The 21,503-nt window shown below is 37.1% G+C and overlaps 1 protein-coding gene across 6 annotated transcripts in view; it reads left to right on the plus strand.

Annotated features, from left to right (window-relative positions):
* The window catches only part of SPECC1L (sperm antigen with calponin homology and coiled-coil domains 1 like), a 75,823-nt gene extending 55,763 nt beyond the window's left edge, over positions 1 to 20,060 (plus strand). For all 6 annotated transcript variants that reach the window (XM_068910950.1, XM_068910951.1, XM_068910952.1 and 3 more), the window contains 3 exons: positions 9,288 to 9,404; positions 10,337 to 10,396; positions 12,496 to 20,060. In XM_068910950.1, the coding sequence (XP_068767051.1) occupies positions 9,288 to 9,404; positions 10,337 to 10,396; positions 12,496 to 12,585 (267 nt within the window). In that variant the 3' untranslated portion in view covers positions 12,586 to 20,060. The remainder of the gene's footprint in view (positions 1 to 9,287; positions 9,405 to 10,336; positions 10,397 to 12,495) is intronic.
* Positions 20,061 to 21,503: the final 1,443 nt, after the last annotated feature.

The raw sequence follows: 21,503 nt of genomic DNA on the forward strand, positions 1-21,503 counted from the left end.
AGGAGTACCTGAATAAAACACAAATGTTAAAACGGCCAATGAAAATAAGAGAAATTCTTACTGAGGCAAGAAACTGTATAGCTTTTTCTTTTATTACGTTAATAAGTTTTTAATATCCATGCTTCTTTCTTGCTTGTAAGCAAGTTTCTTCCCTGAAGCCTTCCTTCCGCTGAGGAATGGTGGTTTTTCACAACTAACAGCAGGCAGGTTCTGTGTTAACTTTCAGCTAGACTCTACAGTCTAGACAGTATTACGTATTAACATAAAGCTAGTGAGTTTAATTATATGCAGGACTGAATGGATTCCTAAGAACTGAAAAAGCACGGTTGCTCTCTTAAGGTTTTTTTTTTTTTTAAGCATTTAGATAAGCTAGGAGCAAATTCCCATTAATTTTCATATGAACAGGCACAAAATACCTGAAATTTGATGCTAGCTTTGCTCAGGAGCTGACATACTGATTCAGAGTTTAGTGCCAAGTGCTGTATTTTCCAGAAAGCAAAGAATCCTCCTGGCTCCTCTAAAATATGTGCCGTGTCATAAAACTGTCATAAATTCCAGATATCTTCAAAGCATAAAGCAATCTCATCCAGCTGTTGTGGAGCATTTACCCTAGCTGGAACACAGCTACTTTCATTTTGAGTAGACAACTAATAAAAGTCCAAAAAAGGATGTGAGTATGCATGTTTCATGTTAAGAGGAGGACCAATAAACAGGATACGCCTATCCTTTGCCCATTCTTATCTACAGCAATATTTCAATTTATTTTCCATTCTTTGTCAGTGTTCTGAGAGATAGTTCGCTTCCAGAAATCTAACGTGAAAAAGCAATTGTCACAAGATAGCTTCAAGAATAGACTAAAAAAATTTTTTTACTTTTCTTTAACCTTTCCACGCCTCATTCCTAATTGCAGATATGCTGAAAGACACCCACGTTAGCCTTGCAGTACCTGTCTTCTAATTAGTAGAATGCTTTTTCTAGAAAGACCACCTAAATTCTATCTCCTGTACAGATCAAAGCTATATCTTTACATGAAACAAATCAAAACTTATTATCTATATAGAAGAAACAAACAGAAGGAGGATTTAGTGTTTTATTAACCTTTAGTTTTTGTATTTTAAATACTCCACCAAATGCAGAATTTGGTGACGCTACTGTGCTCCCTTGGCAATAGGATAATTTGACTTGATTGTTTGATATGGGTACAGCTGATTTGAGCTCTAATTAAAACTTTTGAAATGAGTGTTGTTTGATCAGGAAACTATAAAATTTGTTATAGGCTTAAACTATAAAGAAGTCTGTGGATTATATTTAGTCAACGTGTTCAGATTAACATGGTGACCATAGCTTCTGTCTAGATAAGAGTTTCACTTTTAATGGGGAATTGCTATAGAACTCAGTTATGTTGCATGAACTATGTTAGAAATGGTGATTTAAATGAATGGGCTTGGATTTTTATCACTGTTACTGCAGTAGGTAATATAAAATTGCTAATATATATCTGTATTTGTAATTGTTCTTTGCTTTTGAAATGGAAACTTCTTTTTTTAGAAGGAGCCCAGTATTTGCTTTGGAAAGCTCACTGTCTCCGTAAGCCTGGAGAAGTGTCTGGTACAGCAGGGTGGAGAGGAAGGATTTTTTTTGAGAATTGAAATTCATTCTAATTAAAATATATTCCCTTTTTCTGCCTTATAGAAGAAAAGAATAGATCTAACAGATAAACACAGGATATCAAAACATCAGCTATTCTGTATGTGTCTATCTAAAGACAATAAATTTATCTTTCCTCAAGTCCCCTTCTCTCATTTTTTTTTCTTTTTTTTTCCATTTATCCCCTATTTTATGCAACAAAATAAAGGCTTAGGATGCTACCCAAGGCTGTGAGATTGGGCAGGCTAATTTTAGTTTAAATATTTGTACTTTCATTCAGGTTAACTTGCAAATGAGTTGGCCAGGACAATCATGCAGATGATCTTCAGGTAGAGGTGATGTGTGACTTTGGTGTTTAGTTACAGTACTGGTTGTTCTCACTGAGCTTTTAGAAAATTGCTTTCCTTTCTGGGTTTAATTCTGATGACATTCTAAGAAACCAAAGTTCTTAGACTTCAGTAATTAATCAGAACACTTATTTTGTCATTCAAATGTATGATTATAAATACAAGTCTTATTTTGTATACTGTTGTATAGTTATATGAATTGCAGCGTGGTTGAGTGTGACTACATGTGTAGCTAATGCTAGGCTGAATGCACCTTTAAATCAAGAAATGCTTTCATTTGTGCTCAAGTAAAGAGTGTAGAATAACAAAGCTAAAAGTACAAGATAGTTGTTTGTTTTTTAAACCTGTTCTTGTACATGGATGTCTTTATCAACACTAAGCTAGGCTATATTCTGCTAAAAGTATTATACTGACTTTGAAGAAGCACAGAAGAAGAGGACAAGAGCGTGCTTACTTCAGCCTGTTCTCAAATAAAGATTGCAGGGTATGCATGCTTTCCCTGGTGCTGTCCACTTGATTCATCAAAGCGGTCAGGCTGCCAAAACACTTCTCCTTGTTTCAAGCTGTGGTGCGCTAGCCAAAAATTGTTGAGTCAAGGAAGGCCATACTTCCTTTTTCTGTTTGGATTGGATTCTGATATAAGAGTAATGTCAACTTGTTAGACTTAATTATGACAAAATTTAGAACAAATTATGAAGCTGTCTGTATCTCTGTAAGTGCTTTAAATGTGTGAGGGGTTTTGTGTTTTTTTTTTCTTTCTTTCTTGAGAACGGCTGCTCCTTTTATGTGTGTTTTTATTTTTGGCTAATACTGAAAAATAACATGTCTTTGGTATGGAATGAAACGTGAACACTTGATATTTTAACACTTGATAGCTTATATTTGCCATTTACTGCCACCTTCTCAGCAGCTGAGAAAGAAGAGGCAGTAGTTGGGGCTGCTGTTAAGTCTATTCCAGAAATACTTTCACTTTCTCACCTACTGCCAAAAATCCCAACAGTGTTAATTTTAATCCAGGCTTTGGGAATCCTGCATCCTGATTCGGTGGGGCGTGGGTAGCAGTTTGCACTGATTGCAAGAAAGTTGCCTTTGTCAGAACGTGGCGCTAGGTTCAGCAAACAAATTTGGGAAGTTATCAGTAATTTGCACGTCCTAGTCTTTTCCTCAAGATTCAGCATTAGGCTTTTGCTAACTGGAGCCTCAAATAAGCTGGGTGACAAGCTGAATCTAGTGCTTGTATTAGAAGCAATTCCTGTTTTGAGTAACACCACATAAAAGGAGAAGGAAAAGTCTTGAAGATTTGGCTTCCAGCAGATGGATAGTGTGCTGTGCTGTGGCGTTGGTAAGAAGTGCAGGTGGAAGCACAGAGAGGAATACATGGCTGGTCAGACTGCTGGGCTGTGGCATTGCTGCCTTTTCTCCAACAGGAGTTGTGCTTTACAAGAATCCATCCGGTGGGGGTGGAACCAACTGTCCCAAACACAAGAGCCGCTCCGGCCTAATCTGAATTTCACACATGGACTGAGACTTATACCGTGAGACGTGATGATCTAGGCTAAAGACAGCTCAAGGGAAAATTGCAGTAGCAGCATGTGCTTTCCTTTGTCAGGCACAGGTCAAAAAGTCTTTTCTGAAGTCTTCGGTACAGTGTGGTTCGTGAAAAAAGACCTCAGTTTCCCCAGTGGAAGAGCCAACCCTATCTGAGAGAGAGAGAGATCAAAATGAAAGAGAAGGCAGAACTCAGCTGATACCATCACAGCTTCTATCAAGTCTCGTACCATACCTGGAACGTGTAGCTGAGCAAAGCTGTGTCACTCAAAACACTGCTCTGAGCCTGTAAGTAGAGGTGTGCAGTTTTGCTAGAGCTCAGTGACTGTTAAGTCACTGTCTGTCTCCAGTAGCAAGTTTTGTAAGTGGAAGTGTTACCAGGAACAGAATCGGCATTCCCTTTTTTGTTTCTTCCATCTTTTTCTCTTTAAGGTAGGAGGACTAGGTTGTATCACTTGCCAGTCTCGAATGATGTTGTTCCCCTTTACCTACAGAAGGATTGCTGATGCTGGCTCTAATACAATAGAAAGATTGTAGGATAAACATACTCCAGAAAATCTCTCCAAAACCAAAAGGCAGGAGTTATTTTTGAGTTTACCTTTCTAATTTTGTATGGATTCTGTCTTCTTTTTTCATGCCTTTTTAAAAAACTTTTTAATAATACATTTCTGAAATCTCAAAACTTAAACCTCAAGTCTTTTTTTTAATAGTTTAACATAGTGTAGTACAGGATCATATTAATGCTTTTGCTTTCTCAGCCCATTTATCATTAACTAATACAACAGAGACATAGACACATGTTTTTGTTTTATTTTCTTCATGTCCTAACTCATTTGTGAGCCAAGTTCTGTTAGGATGTGGGAACCTCTCCTGCTAGTGCAGAGCAGGGGCTGCAGAAATAGCCCCTGCTGTGCTATGCAATATGTTCCTCGGCTCAAACTGTAACGCACACAGTTCAGGGAGATTGAAGACAGCTGTGAATATGTCCACTGAAGGAATAGTTAAGCAAATTTTGTTCTTAGTTTGTAACTGCAAGTTAGAAACCATGGTAAACCATAGTTTACCATAAGTTTTAGCTGGAAACAATGGATCACTGAGTCTAATAGTTAAGATCACTCTCTTGTGTTTTAAAAAAAAAAAAAAAAACAAAACAGTATTTTCTCTGATTACAGAAGATTCTGTATTAATTTAGAATGCAAGAAGCAATAGGAAGAAACAATTTCAGAATTAGCCCTACACTGGTGGTAAAATATTTTAGATTGTAAACTCTTAGAATAATCTAGTTTGGAAGGGACCTCTGAAAACCATCCAGCCTCACCTTATGTTGTGCATCCATGTGAAGGAGTACTGCAGTTTTCTCTGTAATTGCCTTTTAGATACTGGAAAACTCTGATTAGATCTCTCCAGAGCCACCTTTAAGGTTGAAACAATCCAGTTCTTTCAACTTCCATTAGTCACGTTCTCCAATCCTCTAATCATCTTGGTAACACACTGCTGGACTCTCTTCAATTTTTCAGTGGCTGTCTTTGAACTGGAAGGGGACAAAACTGGATACCACGTTCTAGGTGCGGCCTAACAGGAGCCCAGCAGAGTAGAATAATCCCATCCCTTGATCTGCTGGCTTTACTGGTACTGACGCAGCTCGAACATGGTTTGCTTTCCCTGCTGTAAGGGTGCGTCGCTGACTCATGTTCAAATCCAGTTCACTTATGATTTAACCACTATAGAATTTCACCCTAAGCTGATGGATCATTTTATGCCTATCACATTTCACCCTTGTTTCAGGAAGAATGTTCATACCCCTTTTTTGTGTGCGAGCACAAGACAGTACTCATTTTGGCACGCCTGCTGCTACTTAGCTCTTTGCAGTTCAGCAAGAACTTGAGTCCTGCTTGAAATGTAACTGGATGTGGATCCCCCAGCATGTTCCCCTAGAATCTCCCCCCATCCCTTACGTGTCAGGGACTATCGAATTTGGCCTATTTCATATGTAAAATGTTATATTCTCTCTCATGCCCTGTCTCTAGAAAAGACTTACAAATTTATAACTCTCTTTTTCGTTTCCACTTGGTAAGCGTTTTCCACAGAGCTTTTTATAACAGCAGCCTATTTCTTAGCTTTTTTTTTTTTTTTTTATGAAAATTTCCCCCCAGCACTAGAGGTGATTTCATTCCCGTTGTAAGTGTTGAATGTGAATAAGTAAGGAATGATAAATGTCCTAGTTTACCTATCTCTAGAAAGGCTTATTCCTCATTTGACAATTCATCTGAAAGTATGGCCTTCAGTTGCTTTAATACTATGTAGTCTGAAATGGCTTGAAGAAAAATTCCAGATTAGATTGCAGCAGAAGAATTCTCTTAATAGAGCCAATTACTTAATGAAAACAGTAACAAAGAAGAAGTTATGTCAGAGATTTTAGGCTGATGTTCTGTTTACCGTCAATTCTTTGAGAAATAAGAGCTTAATGCAAGATTGATTTCATTATACTGACCAAGCTTTTTCAAAAGCCACAAGTAGTTAAAAGCATTTGGGAAATAAAATAGTGCTGTATTTAAATGTGCCAGTTATGTGCTCAAAGCCCTACATAAAAAATTAAATTTTCAATTTAAATGACAAACTGTCCAGTTTTTAGGCTTGTTTTTTAGTGTCTGAGCATTATTATACTTTTTTAGTCTGAGAGGTAATCATCATTCATAATGCTCAGAGCAATTGGAAACAGAAACCAGTCCCTTTTAATTGTTTCCTTCCGTTGTATTTAATTTGGCTTCTCTGGGTACATTAAGATTCTTGGATGATGGATTTGTTTTCTGCTTGTTGTCTTAGTACTAAAAGCTAGACCCTACAGAAAGTTTTAGGGAAAAGGGGTATTCCAAGTTCTTTTTGAGAACCAATCTAAATTGTATGTGAACGTGTTTTAGATAGTCCTTTTTTTTGTTATGCTTATTTCATAGTCAAAATTCAACATTCTACTAATATCTAAAGTGAAGGTTTAGGTTTACATAGCTATAATATTTAAGGGAAGATGATTTTCTCTTGCTTTAGTTTCAGTTTTAATTTTCAGCAGGACTTTGTCTTATCTGTTTTCTGTGTCATTCTCATGCTGAGGTGAGGGAATATTTGTATACAGCTATGAAAATTGCAGTGTTCTGTTTTCTAATTTTGATGAATTTGTTCTTGCCTGTTGATACCCATGCTGAATACTGCTGCAAAGATCACTTTTTTTAGTTTATTGTTTTAGCGGTTTTGTATATTCTTCTTCTGTATTTTATATATTCTTCTGCTTCTCCTTTCTTTGTGTTCCCTCATTTCCAATATAAGCTGCTGTTCTCACTGTGAAGGCTGTGTACAACCTATCATTACCATTTCATCTCTCTCATTCAGTACTGAGACTTCATCTGTGTTTCCATGTTGCTGGTGTTCAAGCTCAAGGTCTTAAATTTTCAAATAAATCCTCCTATGCTTCCTCTGCATTATGTGGAGCAGCCTGGGAGAGTGTTTCCCTGTAGCCAGCCACAAAACCTCATTTTCCTTCCGAATCCTCATTGCAGTTCTTTGCTGTAATGCCTAAGGTGGGTACGTCAGTTGATGGGCTATGACTAGTATCTGTCATGCAAATATTTACTCTATATTTCCTTTGTTTGCTGATCATCAGTATTTAAAAAAAAAAAAAAAAGAAAGAAAAAAAACTTATAGTACCTTGCTTCACAGAGCTCACAGACTTTATTTTATTTGTACAGTGACTCCTGGTCTATGGTAAATATAGTGTGTTCTGCATCCCTTCCCATATCACTTGGCTCTCTTGGAAGTAGGGAGACTATTTTAGCCAAGGGGTGAAAACCAGGACAGAGTTGTTCTCCCTCAGTAGATTGTGTGGCAAAGGAGATCTAATCCTTCATATTTGATTTTTATAGCTAGGTTGCCACAGATGACTGCAACAAGGAAAAGCCCCTCTCCCTATGTTTATCCATCTTATTGATACACATATGATCAGAAAGCAGAGTCCTAGGTATTACTCATTACAAGGAGGGGCGTAATTGCTGCTTCTTTTTGAAAAGCAGCTTTGTAATGAAGACACAAGCAGCGGGAATTTATTGGTTTTAACAATCTGAGCTTCCCTCCCCCTTTTTTCCCCCTAAAGTCTGGTACTGTGTGTTGTATTTGTTTGTCTAATTTAAGTAACATTGAAAAAGTTTTAACCGAGCATTAGTTTAAATCTAATTTCCTGTCTCCTTTGAGGAGAAAGGAGAGAGAGCTTTTTTCCTTTTTTTTTTCTTTTTTCTTTTTCTTTTTTTTTTTTTCCCTTTCCCACCCCTGGGGCTCGAGGAAGCTGTGCGAAGAGCATGTTCCCACAGCCTGGGGGTCTCCAACAATGACATTTCCGTTTGCAAGCAGCCACTGGGACTGCAGGCAAGGTTCAGACCACTGCTTGGAGCATTGTGAGCCTAAGCACGTACGCTTACGTCACCATAGTTCGAACCTGCATTTCTGTAGACTTTGTATAAAAAGCACTGAAGCTGAGCAGGAAATAGAGATTTCCCTCACATTCTTCTAGAAATTGTGTTTAGTTTTATTCTTTTCCTCTGGTTGGAAAGGTTTGCAGTTGTTTTCCATTTGTAATCCAAATCATTGGTCTGAGAAGAAGTAGCTGCCTTTGTTCTCAACCTGTTTGGCATGTGGCTTCCATGTGGATTTTTGTGCTAGAGGAATGACTAGTTTTGGTATCTTGTCAAAGACAGGTGATGGCTATTAAATTGTTGTCGGGGAAAGCCTGACCTGTGTGCTTGTGTGCCTAGAGGTTATAGCTCTTGTTGTTTTAAAACTGAAAAAGCTGAGTAGGGGAGTCAATTAGTTTCTACTTATGCTCAGTTAAGAGAGTTACATATAAGCATATTTACATTTCTCCATAGAGGTCTCAGAGGATAAGCTGTTGTTGTTACTGGTTGGTTCTCGATTAAAGTTTAAACTGACTGTTACCACTTAGATGCATTAGCCTCTTTAGCATTGTTTGACTGCCAACAGCCAAGTGTAGAGTAATTTAAAAGGTTACTGAGGCATCTTGTTCATAACTCTTTTGGGCAAGGCTGCTGACTCTTTTTACAGTAACTCTGTATGCAGTCTTGGGAAGTAAGGAGATGCATTTACTGCTGCCACTGAGTATCCTACTGGAACTAAAAGATCAAGAGTGCCAGATTTCATTCTTCGCTTGTAACCAGAAGACTTCATTCCCTGCCACTGTCGGTGTTAAATCTGTTGGAATGTCTTTATCTGCAACTGAAACGTTAATTTTTGTTTGTGATCTTGTTTGCATAAGTTTCTGTACAAAAATGGCCTGTTCAGAGGAGAAAATACTTCATCAATTAGAAATTTGCCTGGATATTAACTCAGTAGAAACAGAAAAGTAAAATCTTACATTAACAAGGATATTAGCACTTAGTCTACTTCAGCAGTTTCAGAAAGAGCTTGGCATACAACTCTGTAATTTGTGTATGTTTTTATATCTTTGTGTATACAGTTGTGCCAAATCTGTACTCTTAACATCCTCTCTAGAACAACTTTGTTTATATTTTATATCTACATACTCTGTACGTCTGTTGAGCTTCATAGTAACTACCTGCTGTAATTAATACAAAGAGCTTTAGTGTTAGGCTGTTCGCTTTCTCTGATTTCTTCAGCGGTGGGGGAAAAAAAAAAGCACTGACAGTAAACTACGATTTTAACTTTAATTTTTTTTTTTCCCTCTTCAAGAATATCGACATAACAAACTTCAGCAGTAGCTGGAATGATGGCTTGGCTTTCTGTGCAGTCCTCCATACTTACCTCCCAGCCCATATTCCATATCAAGAACTAAACAGCCAGGACAAGGTACAATATTAAAAATCTCATTCCTGGAACTAAGAGACTATGTAATATGGGTTTATAAAGAAGAATGAACAAACTTGCATATTTAAGTTTGGTGGTGGGTGGGTTTTTTTGTTTATTTTTAATCTTGCTAGGAATTGTAACTGTAGCACTGTAAACTGCCTTGGTTCTAGTCTTACTATAACCTTTTACTATAAGATCACTGGGCTAGCCAGAACTTTGGAACAGATATGAGAAAAACTTAACAGGCGGACATGGAAAACTGCTCAGACTTTTTTTTAACCCAAACAGTTGGGAAGGATTTTTAGTTAAAGTTTTGGAAGAAGTAGCGTTTAGATTTCAAAACTTGAAATCCATCAAACTTGTATCTTGTGACATTTTGTTCATCTCTTTCAATATTACAAAGATTTTTTTTGATCATACCTTCTCATATTGTTCAGTGAACGTTTTACTCTTACCAAGTGATATGTGTAAAATAAATTAGAAGATGTCAAGAGTGAAGAATAATCTCTATGTATTCTAGTGTACTCTAATTAATACTTACTGGTATGTTCTCTGGAGCTGCGTTATTAATGATCACTTCTTGTATATGTTCATGAAGTATTCTTATTTTTTTAGGAGTATTTTTTATTAGTTATTGCTGGTTTTAAGAATAAATCATTTATTTTATGGCAATTAAAAAACTCAATATTCTTCATTAATACTTTTTTTTCCCCAGCATTATGTCCTTATTGAGGAATTAATAAATGGTTTCCATAAGGTTTTGGGTGTTGTTAGGGCACACTGATTCATGTGGCTCATCTAAATGAATATGGCCAAATTATACACTAGACTTGAAGCAAAAATAGCAGCTTTACTTTAAACTTTCTTAACACCACTTTTTTGTTTGAAATAATATTTCCTTGGATTCTAACATGTTTTTACATCTCATGCAGAGAAGAAATTTCACTTTGGCTTTTCAGGCAGCTGAAAGTGTTGGCATCAAATCTACTCTGGTAAGTTTTAAATGCACATTGAACAAATTATGTCCCATTTATAAAAATCAAATTATTCTATTTTGTACCACTGGAAGGCTTTGATGCTTTATGCCTAAAAATAGTGGCAGATGAGCTAGCTCATCTGGAGATTATTGTGCCTCTGTCAGACTGGACTGAAAATGATAAGATACTCCAGTACCTCAGCTGCTATGCTTAACCTCTGTCCGTCTACTGTAAACCCGCTCTCGTCATCAACTTCGGCTATGGCAGATGAATTCTTAAACAGGAAGATTCACTAAAACTCATTTTTCAGTATCATAAGAAAAATAATAAAGGGAATGTATTTGCTTGAGAACAATTTGAGAACGAGGTATATGACACTGCCTTCAAAAGTACAGATGAATTGCATCCTGTCTCTGACCTACTTTCAATTTTTTTTGGTTTTGTTGGAATTCTGGAGGTGCAAATTACAGAACTGTATAAATCATTCTCTTTTGCAGTGTAATGTGAAAGACAAGATTTTAACTCTAAGTTTAGGCTTCTAATTTGTCATCGTTGTAAATAATTGAAAGACATTTTTGAGTTATTTGTTAAGCTTTCTTGTACAAATTTCAGTTTAAAGGAATTAGCCGTTTTCAATGTGACAGTATCTACTGGGAAAGGAAGATTTCTGAAACTGGAATTGGGAGTATCCCAACCCCTTATGAATAATTGCAGAAATTTCTGCTAAAATTGCCAATATTTAAGTAATACTTTGGTAACCTGAATTCTAACAAAGCTGCCATAGTTAGCATCTAATAGTACAACGAAGTTGGACATTTCTAAAAATAACTCTTCTTGATCCTTATCAGAGCCTTTACCCATCACTGTATTTGCTCACAATGGCAGTGAAACTGTTGGGCATTAGTGCATTGCCTTTGTCAGGGACAACAGATGTAAGAACTAGATTGTGGAGAATAATGGCAGTGGTTCTTACGCAAGTTGACTGTAGTCTAAATGGTTGCTGTCTATCCTTTGATTTTGCAAGATACCTAATTAACAGACATTCTCAAAGGCAAATTGAATAGAATTAAATCTCGGTGGAAATTGTATCCATCTTAAGGATTTAGTACCAATGGTACCATTTGGTACTAAATACCGTGGTATTACATAGGTACGTACACAGTGCATATAGTGTGTTTTCTGTTTGTGTTTTTTCCTTGCCTGTATTGCAGGGGTGGAGGGCAAGCTCTGAAGGGTGAATAAAGGTGTGAAAGCCACTGTATTTAAAACAGTAGTGGTAACGTAAGACAGAGTTATTTCTTCCCTGAATAAGAAAGTATTCAGCTACTCTCATGTGGAGATTTCCAACAAATTGCTTTCTCCCTTTTGAGTTCTAGAGGTTCTTGTAACCAGAAGCTTAAGAAATAGACTCTAAAAGTAAACAGAAATGTTTGGAAACTGCATCATTCTTTTTTCCTTTGTACATATGCTGAAATGGGTAGATCATGGTATGTCTGCCCTGCTTATCCACAAATAGTCTGTTATGTCTGTATGAAATACCTGTGAACGGATCATATTTTCTCTCTTGAATGTACCCAAACTGGTAGTAAAGCTACCCTCCTTTCTCCTTGCCCCTTCACTCAAAAAATACTTTTTAAAATAATCTCAAGTTCAGCAGTCTACTTTAAAATGAGATTCAACCATTTATTGATGCTTGACTCTCTATATCCTGATATAAATTTCCAGCTTTCAGTTCAATTAATATCCAGGCCTTGATTCTGTGACTCACAGTCCCTAGGCAGATTTCATTGACTTACAAGGCTGGTGGTGTGGTATGTAAACAGTAAGGTCTTGACTACTAGTTGTACTAGATGGGGCACAACTCAAGCATGTACTAATATTAGACAGTTCAGTCTCAGATCAGCAGAATAACTGTACACAGACATCCTAAAAATAGCTGTTTGCATGTTGCAGATAATGTAAGGATCTATGGAAGAAAACAGAGCTTTCTTTCCTTAACGCTTTCAACTGTGGAAGCTTTACAGATCTATCACTACTATGAATTTGCAAGAACATTACTATGTTATTTACAAGGTTATCATTTCTAAGTTTGACCGATTTGTTTTATGTGACAGGACATCAACGAAATGGTGCGAACTGAGCGTCCAGACTGGCAGAATGTCATGCTGTATGTTACAGCAATTTACAAATACTTTGAAACCTGAAACCCAAGTAATCCAACAGACTTGTGGGATAGAACCAACGCTAGCTACCAGATGGAAATCTTACTGAAACGCTAATCTCCATTTCACTGAAAACTGGCAACATTTGAGTCCTCTCAAACTTCAGTGACATGATCCTGGGTTGCCTCAAGTTGCTTCAGCTACTAAGCCTGGAAACACCTGTTTAAAAGCAAGAACTTGTTGCCACGCTGCTTGGAATAACCCAAGTTGTTAAGCTATTCGGATTAACAATGTAGCTAAAAAGCCTGGACTTGTTATGCACTGCCTTTCTAGCCAGACTTCCTGAAGCTCTCTTTCCTAAGAGAGTGAGATGAGTGGAACGTCTAGTATACAGGAGACTGAATGTACAGCTAAAGCTTTGAGAAGGAAAAGGATAATGTGGCATCATAATACTGAACTTTCTGAAGTGTCCCAATACCACAGAGTCTGAGTGTTCTACCCACAACATGTTGCGCCCCAAATGCAGTAGAATTCCTAGGGGTGATTTAGTTACTGCCTTTATAGCTGTTTTTCCCTCCTTTAAAACGTGCACAATATTATAGGAAAACAAGCTTTTATTCCATAATGTCGACTTGACTGAAAAGTGCTCTCAATACCTCGAAGAATTTGGCACAGAAGAACTCTTCATTACAAAGCTTCATTGTAAGCCTACCTCTGTCACAGTGACGTGGCTCCCGACTTTATCTTATGGATTGTAAGGACTAGCTCATACGACTCCTGGTTTTCAGGGTACGGTATACTTAAAGGAATCTGTCATAAAACCTCCCTGTGCTTCCATTATAGCAGAGATTAATCAATAATCTGCCCTTGTATGGCTTGTTCTTTCCCCTCTTCCTCCTTTCCTGTGTAGCGTGCACAGCCACCCCGGCTTTACTTTACAGCAATACGAGCGTACGCCATGAATTTCTGCGGTAGAATTTTGGAACTGGGATAGCATTTCCTCTTCAGAGAAGATAGTTTCAATAAGATGTAGTAATGAAGTAGTTTGTCTCAAAATCTAGCTTTGCTGTGTTTCCTGTGTGTTTTTCACTGATCTTGCACATCCTCATCTGGCTGACAGAAGGTGAGACGCTCTCGGACAAGAACTGTGGAGGAACAAGCGTAACGTGTATACACCCAATAGTCTGCAATATTGTGTGGAAAAGACTCGTTGTCACAAGGAAGGAATTGAGAAACTTTAGTCTGCTCAACTTTTATTTTCCTAGAATGCACCTGAATTCGTGTAACAACTCTCGGGCAGAAGAGTTCGTGTAAGTGCCTTAGCTGTCATTGAATTGATGCATCCTGGCACTTCAGGGCCTTGTGCAGAATGTTAACAGCTCAGAATGATTTCCTTTAGCAGTTTGTCATAAGCTATTAAAATGTTTGTTGTAATCTTGTTTGTCAAATCAAGGGAAGACTTCACTCTACCATTGCTTCTGCCTCTTATTTTCCCGAATACTCGTTAACATTTAAGCCACAATGGAGCATCCCTCCTTAATACTAACCAGAAGCCTATTTTAGAAGCGAGTTCTGTAACAACCGCTCTGTATAAGCACATGCTCTTTCAACACAGTACCCTGTTATAAACGAAATGAATCTGCCATTCCTGTGGTGCTTTTAGGACTGTTAAGGACAGTTTGAATGTTATAGAGGTTAACCCAGTGAGTGCAGCGGTGCTTGGCATCTGCAAAAAACTTCATCGTGGTATAAAAGCACAAATTTAAGTCAATTATTGCCAAATCCAAAAAGCTAGAATCTGAAGAACACAGACTGGGTAAAGAGTAAAAATTCAGTATGTTTCTAGCAACTAGCATTATATAGAATTATGGATTATAATGCTTACATTGACATGTCCGTAATGGAAAGAATACGGTAAAAATGTGCCTGTGAGAATTATGAGAAGTTGCTAAATAATTATTGAATCCATGCTGAGGGCCTTTGGAGAAATTTTCGGAGCAAGCATCTCGTATACTGTTACCATTCTTTTGGTTGAACATCCCTAAGAGTAGCTCCCTCAGATTAATTGGCTCATTTGAAGAGCCAGTATAATCTAAAGACAACTGTTGCAAAAAAGAGGCTTCAAGTGAAAAATCTTCATTGACAGATTTTAATAAAAGTCTGAAGTAAAATTTCCTTACCAGTACATTTTTTCCTAATATTTTTGTTTACTTCATTTCTTCAAATACAGTCACTATAGTAATAGTCCTATTGAAAATATAAATTATTGCTGTCTCAAATTTCATCTCTTATTACTAAATTCCCATTTTTGCACATTGGTGCTTAAAAACTCTGCTCTTCCTTTGAACAGACATCCTTATCTATGATTGTCTTACTGCCTTAGCACTGAAGAAAATATTTTTCTAATGTAAAAGACAGCAGTTCTTGGTCTAAATTCACTCATGACCTGCTTTGTTAATGTAATTTGAGTTTAAAGCTTTTTTTGTGTGCGCAATGGTCAACTTTACGTGGAATATTGTATCAGTCCTTAATTGAAATAACATTAACAGTATGCCATGTTAAAAAGTCTTTTCCAGCTATTTTTAGTTAAAAAGATGAGCTGTTAGTCTGTAGAGAGAGCAGCTATTTGTAACTATATATGGGGGGAGTGGGGGGAATACCTTAATTTGAACTCTGGAGCTCTGAATTCTGCTTCTTGGTGTGACCTATCTGATAAACTTCTACTGAAGTCGTATCTGTAAAGGATTGTCGGGCTCCATAAGGAGGATTGTTTTTTATAACGACATATCTGAGCCTGAACAAATAAGATGCTGCACTGCTGTCAAAATGAAAGCAGTGAAGCAATGGAAGATCTAAAACAAACATAATGCCCTGCTGCACTCAACAACACGGTGTTCCTAAAGGTTCAAACAGCATTTATTTTTTTTCAAGTGGAAGAATAGCCGTAGCCCTTTTGGAAATGGAGGATATTGTACTACTCGGTTTCTACGCTTCCTTAATCCTGAAAGAGCCTGTCACTCTGTGCTTATGAAGTGCAAGTTTTTTTTCCGATTTCTGCTGATTTTCCTTTTTCTAATCCAGAAAATATTTCTGAATGTGCTAACAAAGGCCAAATATTTTATCATCAGTTTTTATTATTGCATTTTAATAATGTGCCTTGCAAATGTCTGCGCTATAGTTTATCAGCGTTACTTATTGCCAGCTGTAATTGGGGGGAGGGGGCAAAATGTAGGTGTCAAACATACTGATGCCGATATAACTGTGTAATCTTCTGGATCATGTTAATTGAAACACATTCCACAGACTACAGAGATGTCAGTGTAGAGCCAGGTGTTTATTAGATTTGGCTAGTTGTCATGCTGATGCAAGATCAACAGCAGTGAACTGAACCAACAACTGCAGGGTTTTCTTTACCGACGAGAAGGGATGGGAGGAATAATTTAATTTTGATTATTCAGGAAGATTCTGTCAGAGAAGTTTAGATGTGGAATATCTAAGTATAACAACAGAGGTGAAGTGTCTCAGACTGAATCACACCTTATTTAGTTTTCAGGTGTCTTGTATATTTAAATGGAAACATGAATTCAGTAGCTCTGGTGTTGTGAATCTCAGTGGCCCTTGTAAGACTTCTCACGCTCACGCCTCTGAAGAGCTGTGAGCAAAATTTTCCCTTTTGAAGTTGTGCCTGTGGATAGGCTATCCAGAATATGGCATTTAATAATTACGGTATATTCTAATTTTAAAAGTAGTCTTTTTTGCCTCTTTTCAATCAAATATGTTCCTCAAGATTTATCAGATCATTTCTGATAAATATTTTTCTCTAGCTTTGTGAAATATTTCCACTGTTAGCGTTTTTTTCTGAAAAGTCCATTGTCATACTCTAAGGGTCTCTCAGCTTGCCAGAGCAAAATAAGCTCAGCTTTGCTGTATTGGTATAAACTCATATCGATACCACTGGCTGCAGTCAGACTCCGGTTTATATGCATAAGCAGAAATGAATTTGGCCCTTGCTATAGTGATGCACACCAGTACAGTGGTTTAAACTGCTGAAGATTTGCCTTAAAAACAAAAAGTTCTCACTGGCGTCTCGTTTTGGTTGATGATCTCAGAGTTCAGTTCTTACCTATTATCTCAATTCCCTGATTCCACCCTTCAGACTAGAAAATTGACCATTTGAATTCTGTTGCATCTTTTGCAGGACCAAAATACTACTGTTACTCATTTCTCTCAATTTCTGTACAGTTTTCAGCCAAGGTACACATTGTACAACTATGGTCCAGATTTAAAGGAGATTGTTTGGGAAGCTGGAGGTATGGAGGACTTCTGGATGTGTTTGTTTCTTCTGTGTTGTGCTCATGGCCATCTTGGGATGCTGCCTGGTTTTTTGGTGATCTGTGACAATCCCTTCCAAAGTTGACCCCTCTGGATGGCTGTAGTCGTATGACTCACCTGGTGATTTTACTTTCTAGTTGCCTGTTGCGGCTGATAGAGTCACAGCTGAACTGCAGGCTGCATCCAGAGCAGGAGCTATCAGAGGGCAGAATCCTTCTGGAAGGGAATGCAGTTAATATGCGTTTACGCCATTTTTTGCCTATTGTGAGAAATATTATTCTCTAGGTGGCCTGAGAAAGAGAACTTTAAAATAGTAGTGTTTGTGTGCAAAGTGATTTAACTACAGGTTGTCTTATGATCCTTCCCTTGATTTGATGTAATAGACAAGTAAATATTTATTTCTGTTTTATGTTCTACTGTTCTACCGAGACCTATTTCTGCAATTCCTTTCTTTAAAGGAGTGCACGTATGTCAGTAATCAGTACAGCGTGTCAGTAATATTAACCAGTTTGAGAAACAATTCGGCAGGAAGTGCTATTAAAGCAAGATAGTAATGCAGGAGTTGTGAACATGCCCCTCGCAAGATTCAGTACGCAGAGATGGGTAAAATATGTTAGAACTGCTTGACTGTTCAATGGCTCCTCTACTGCCTGCATCTCCCCAGTACAGCCGTCCCGTGTTCTTGCCCTACAATCCTCCACTCTCTAGATAAGCTAAGGATGCTAGACAGCTCTTACTGTATTTAATTGTCCCTGTTTAGAAAGATATCTCTACTAATGTTATTGCTCTCAAAAGGGAGTGGCTGGATGGGTTTTGAACTACTGTCTGGCTTGCTGAACATTTCCCATCATTCATTCATCTAAGTTTTCTCTGTTGTATTCCCTGTGATTTCAACATCCGTGTTTAACTACACTTTGTAATTGTCAAAGCCAATATGCTAAGCATCTGGAATATGTAGCAAGTATGTTTTCGATAATTAATACTGAATAACTTAAAAGATCGAGTTTTGTATAGTTCTGATTTCCTGAGTGTTGATATGAATGTCTTTTTTTCCTTATGCATTTGTGCTTGCTGGCTTTTTGGGACAGAACACCTTGAACTCGGTTTGACAAGGCCGCTGTCTTGGCCTCCATAAGTTAAATAACTCAGCTTTCTCCAATAGAAATTATTTTCCCATGCTGAAACTTCAGTAATAACTATGAACATCAGATGATTTTTTTTTCCAACTGACGCTTATGTTTTCATTGGAATATTCCTTACTCTGAGGCAATGCCTGCCACAGAATTGCACATAAAATTCCCATCAGTTCCAGCAAGACTTGTGGATGCAAAACAGTAAGGTAAATTTCTTGCAGGAAATTACAGCAGCCTGATGTGATTACGGTTGTTTTCATTTTAATCCCCTATTTTCAGGGGGGTTCAGTCTAGCCAAAATGACTTACTCAAAGTTGAAATGTGGCACATCCATTCTCCACTGGGAAGTACGCTTCTGTTTAATAATATTTTTAAGAGATTGTATTTATAGAAACTGAAAGAAAAATGTCATAAAGCTAGTTTTGTTGCACTTTTCTAAGGCTTTTGTATTTTGCATAGCGTCCTAGAGTATTGAACAAGTTGTTCGGGGAAGCTGAGATTTAAACCTTACTCTGCTCCATCATAGCAATGTATAATGTGCGTTTTCATTCTAGTGATATGTATTATTTTAGTTGCATGTAAGTAGTGTATTTATATTGTAGTTTGAAAGCCCAGTGGACCTTTCCTGCTGCAAAGGAGCCATTGGCAGTCTTAGTTCCACAGTTCATGGAACGTGGAGTTCACAGACTTATTTTAGCAGTAGACTGCATTTGCAATAATGGAATAGTTGAATTTTTTTTTCTGAATTCTATTTCAAGAAATGAGAAGAAGATTCTTCTACTCTTGTTGAAATTTCTCTTGAGGCTTTTACTGGTTTCTAGTTACTGCATGTGTTCAGTGAGGAGGATTACTTGGGCATCAATTCAGTAAAGAGGGCACAAGGATGCATAGTACACTCAAGTAATAAGTTCTTGTAACTTACAACATTTCAGTTTGTTAGAATCCTTTGCTTTTACATGTATAGTAAGGTCAATTTTACTGTTTTTAAGTAGCACTTTTATATTTATCATCTGAAGGGTTTTTTTGGAAAAAAGTCTTTTCTTTATGTCATCTAATGGAAAGAAAGTATAAAACTACTAAGCAGAATATGGGATAGTGAGCCTCTGCACCGTCAGTTCAGTTTAGGTCAGTAATGATTGAAGAGTTGTTCAATGTGTATGAAATAAATCAGTGATCCTATTTAATATTGGACAACTCTCCATATCAAAGTCAGAAGGGCATTAATTGGTACCCTCTAACTCTTGGACGAGGGTGCTTTCAGTTCCGGTGTGAGGCAGAACTGACAGAACAGTGTGAATTTTGGACTTCCGTGAAAACAGAGTTTTATGGATGTCTCTCTCAATCTAACATCACAGCACTATATTGGATAAGGACTAACCTTGTTTGAAATGACACCACAGCCAGTAATATATTCTGAAATAGCTAGTTTAAAGCTCATTTTCCATGGCTCTTCCCATCTAGCCGGCTTTTCTGGTTTGTTTTGGTTTTATACTCATTTAAAACATGACTGTTAGACTCACCTAGCAGCAGTTGTATGGATCTAATAGCTATACAAGAAGCACTTTTCCTTTCTTACAGAACCCCTTCAAATAGTTGATACACACACGTTTATTTAAGTGTGTGTGTATGTAGGTTCTTAATAAAAGTGAAAATGTTTCAATAAATGTTTGAGTCTTGAATACTTAGGGTGGTCTAACAGGTTACATATTTAAAATGTAAGGAGGGAAAAAAAAACCATTCAGTCCCAGTTGCATCTGAGAAAATTGGTTTGAGGAAAACTTGGAAGTGTGTTCAAATTAGACTTCACCCTGTTTCTGGTTTGAAAGGCGCCACCTGTTCATCATTGGAACTTAAAAGGTCAGCAAACATTTTTAAGCTAAACCTTTTAGAGGACCAATATGCTTTTAGTTTGCAAGGACCATTAGAGATCTGGGCATTTGCTTTCTCCATAATGTATTCTGTATGAGTATTTAGTATGTATGCCTTCAATTTGCCGATGTTGCCATGTTTTCTTCTTAATTATAGATGAAATAAAAATTACAAATAGCAAAATGTGTGCTATGTTTTCTTGAGGGGGGACTACTATAAGAGAGAGTATTTTAACACTTATTTTTGCTGCCATGGTTTTTCAGGAATGTTACAGGAAGCAGTTTTTGGAGGTTTATGTGCCATGGATGAGAAGAGTGCGTGCAAATGATTTACATGCACGTAACCTCATGATTTTGGGGAAGTCATCTCTATTTTGGTATACCAACATACCTTAGAGTGTCTGCCCCTAAAAGGGTTTTAATGATATCATGATGAATACCCTAGATTTGAGATAAGTATCTAAGGCATCTGTTTAGCTTGGGTTGTGCCTTAATATATTATTATAATTGGATTAGAATATATATTAGAATCTAGGATTATATTCAATTACTTAAACGTTATTTAGAGGAGAAGATGCCTTACTTGGGTTGGATGATCTCTTAAGGTGTGGGAGGGGGTCCTTATCTATAGGACAGTTCAGAGTATTTAAGATAGATGCCTAAAAATAAGAGTTCGAGATGAAAACAAAGACTAGAACACTTTAAATTTGATTTAGTCTCATTTGTCCTGGATATTAACTGGTTTTGAATAGCTGTTGCCACACCCTTTCAGATAAAACAGTATAGAGCTTTAATCCAAAATGCCTCGGAAAAACCTGGGTCTGGAGGTTTGGGATGGGCTCCTCTCTATTTCAAATGTTGTTGTTAAACATACTGGCTAGTGTAGATAGATATTAAAATTCTGCCTATTTTTGATGTATTTTTCTTTGTTTTAGTGTTTTCTATCTGTTCTGCAATCCAGAAATGCCTTTGACTCAATTTTATTCTGCAAGGAAAAGTTTCACTTCTTTCTTGAAGTAAAAAACCTCCTTGGATTTGAGTGGTTTAACAAATCTCTTAGTTCTCAAAATTTATCTTATTTTTAAGTATGAATCTTCAATTTTCATTCTAAGAATAAATGTTTTAGAAATTCGTAGTAGACTCTGATGTCACAAAGTAGGTGTTTTGGTTGTCCGTTCTTTTCTGTAGCAGGTGCATAATCGTGCTGTGAAAGTGGCTTGTACAAGTGCAGTTGGCAATCTGAAGGTCAGGATAGGAGCAGCAAGCAGAACACAGCTGAGGCCTGAGGTATGTTAAAACAGTGGTGTCCGTACGATGTGTGGGACTGCAGGTTTTTTCCCCCCTATTTGTTGAAACAATGTTCTCTAACCAAAGTTTTTCATAGATACTCTTCCAAGATGGGGACACTAGAGAAATTTGTTAAAAATGTGAAATTAGCTCCGTGAGCATCTTTAAGTTAAAAAATAAAATTAGTTAAGTATTTTGAAGGTCTTACTGTAATGAATGAATCGTAACTATCTGGAACAATAAAATAAAGATCTAATAAGCAACAACAATATAATATTCCATCCTATTACATAAAAAGGCTTATCCTGGAATCGTGGTTGTTCTGCAGTTACATTATGTA

Source organism: Struthio camelus, chromosome 17, assembly GCF_040807025.1.
Source record: "Struthio camelus isolate bStrCam1 chromosome 17, bStrCam1.hap1, whole genome shotgun sequence".
NCBI lineage: Eukaryota > Metazoa > Chordata > Aves > Struthioniformes > Struthionidae > Struthio > Struthio camelus.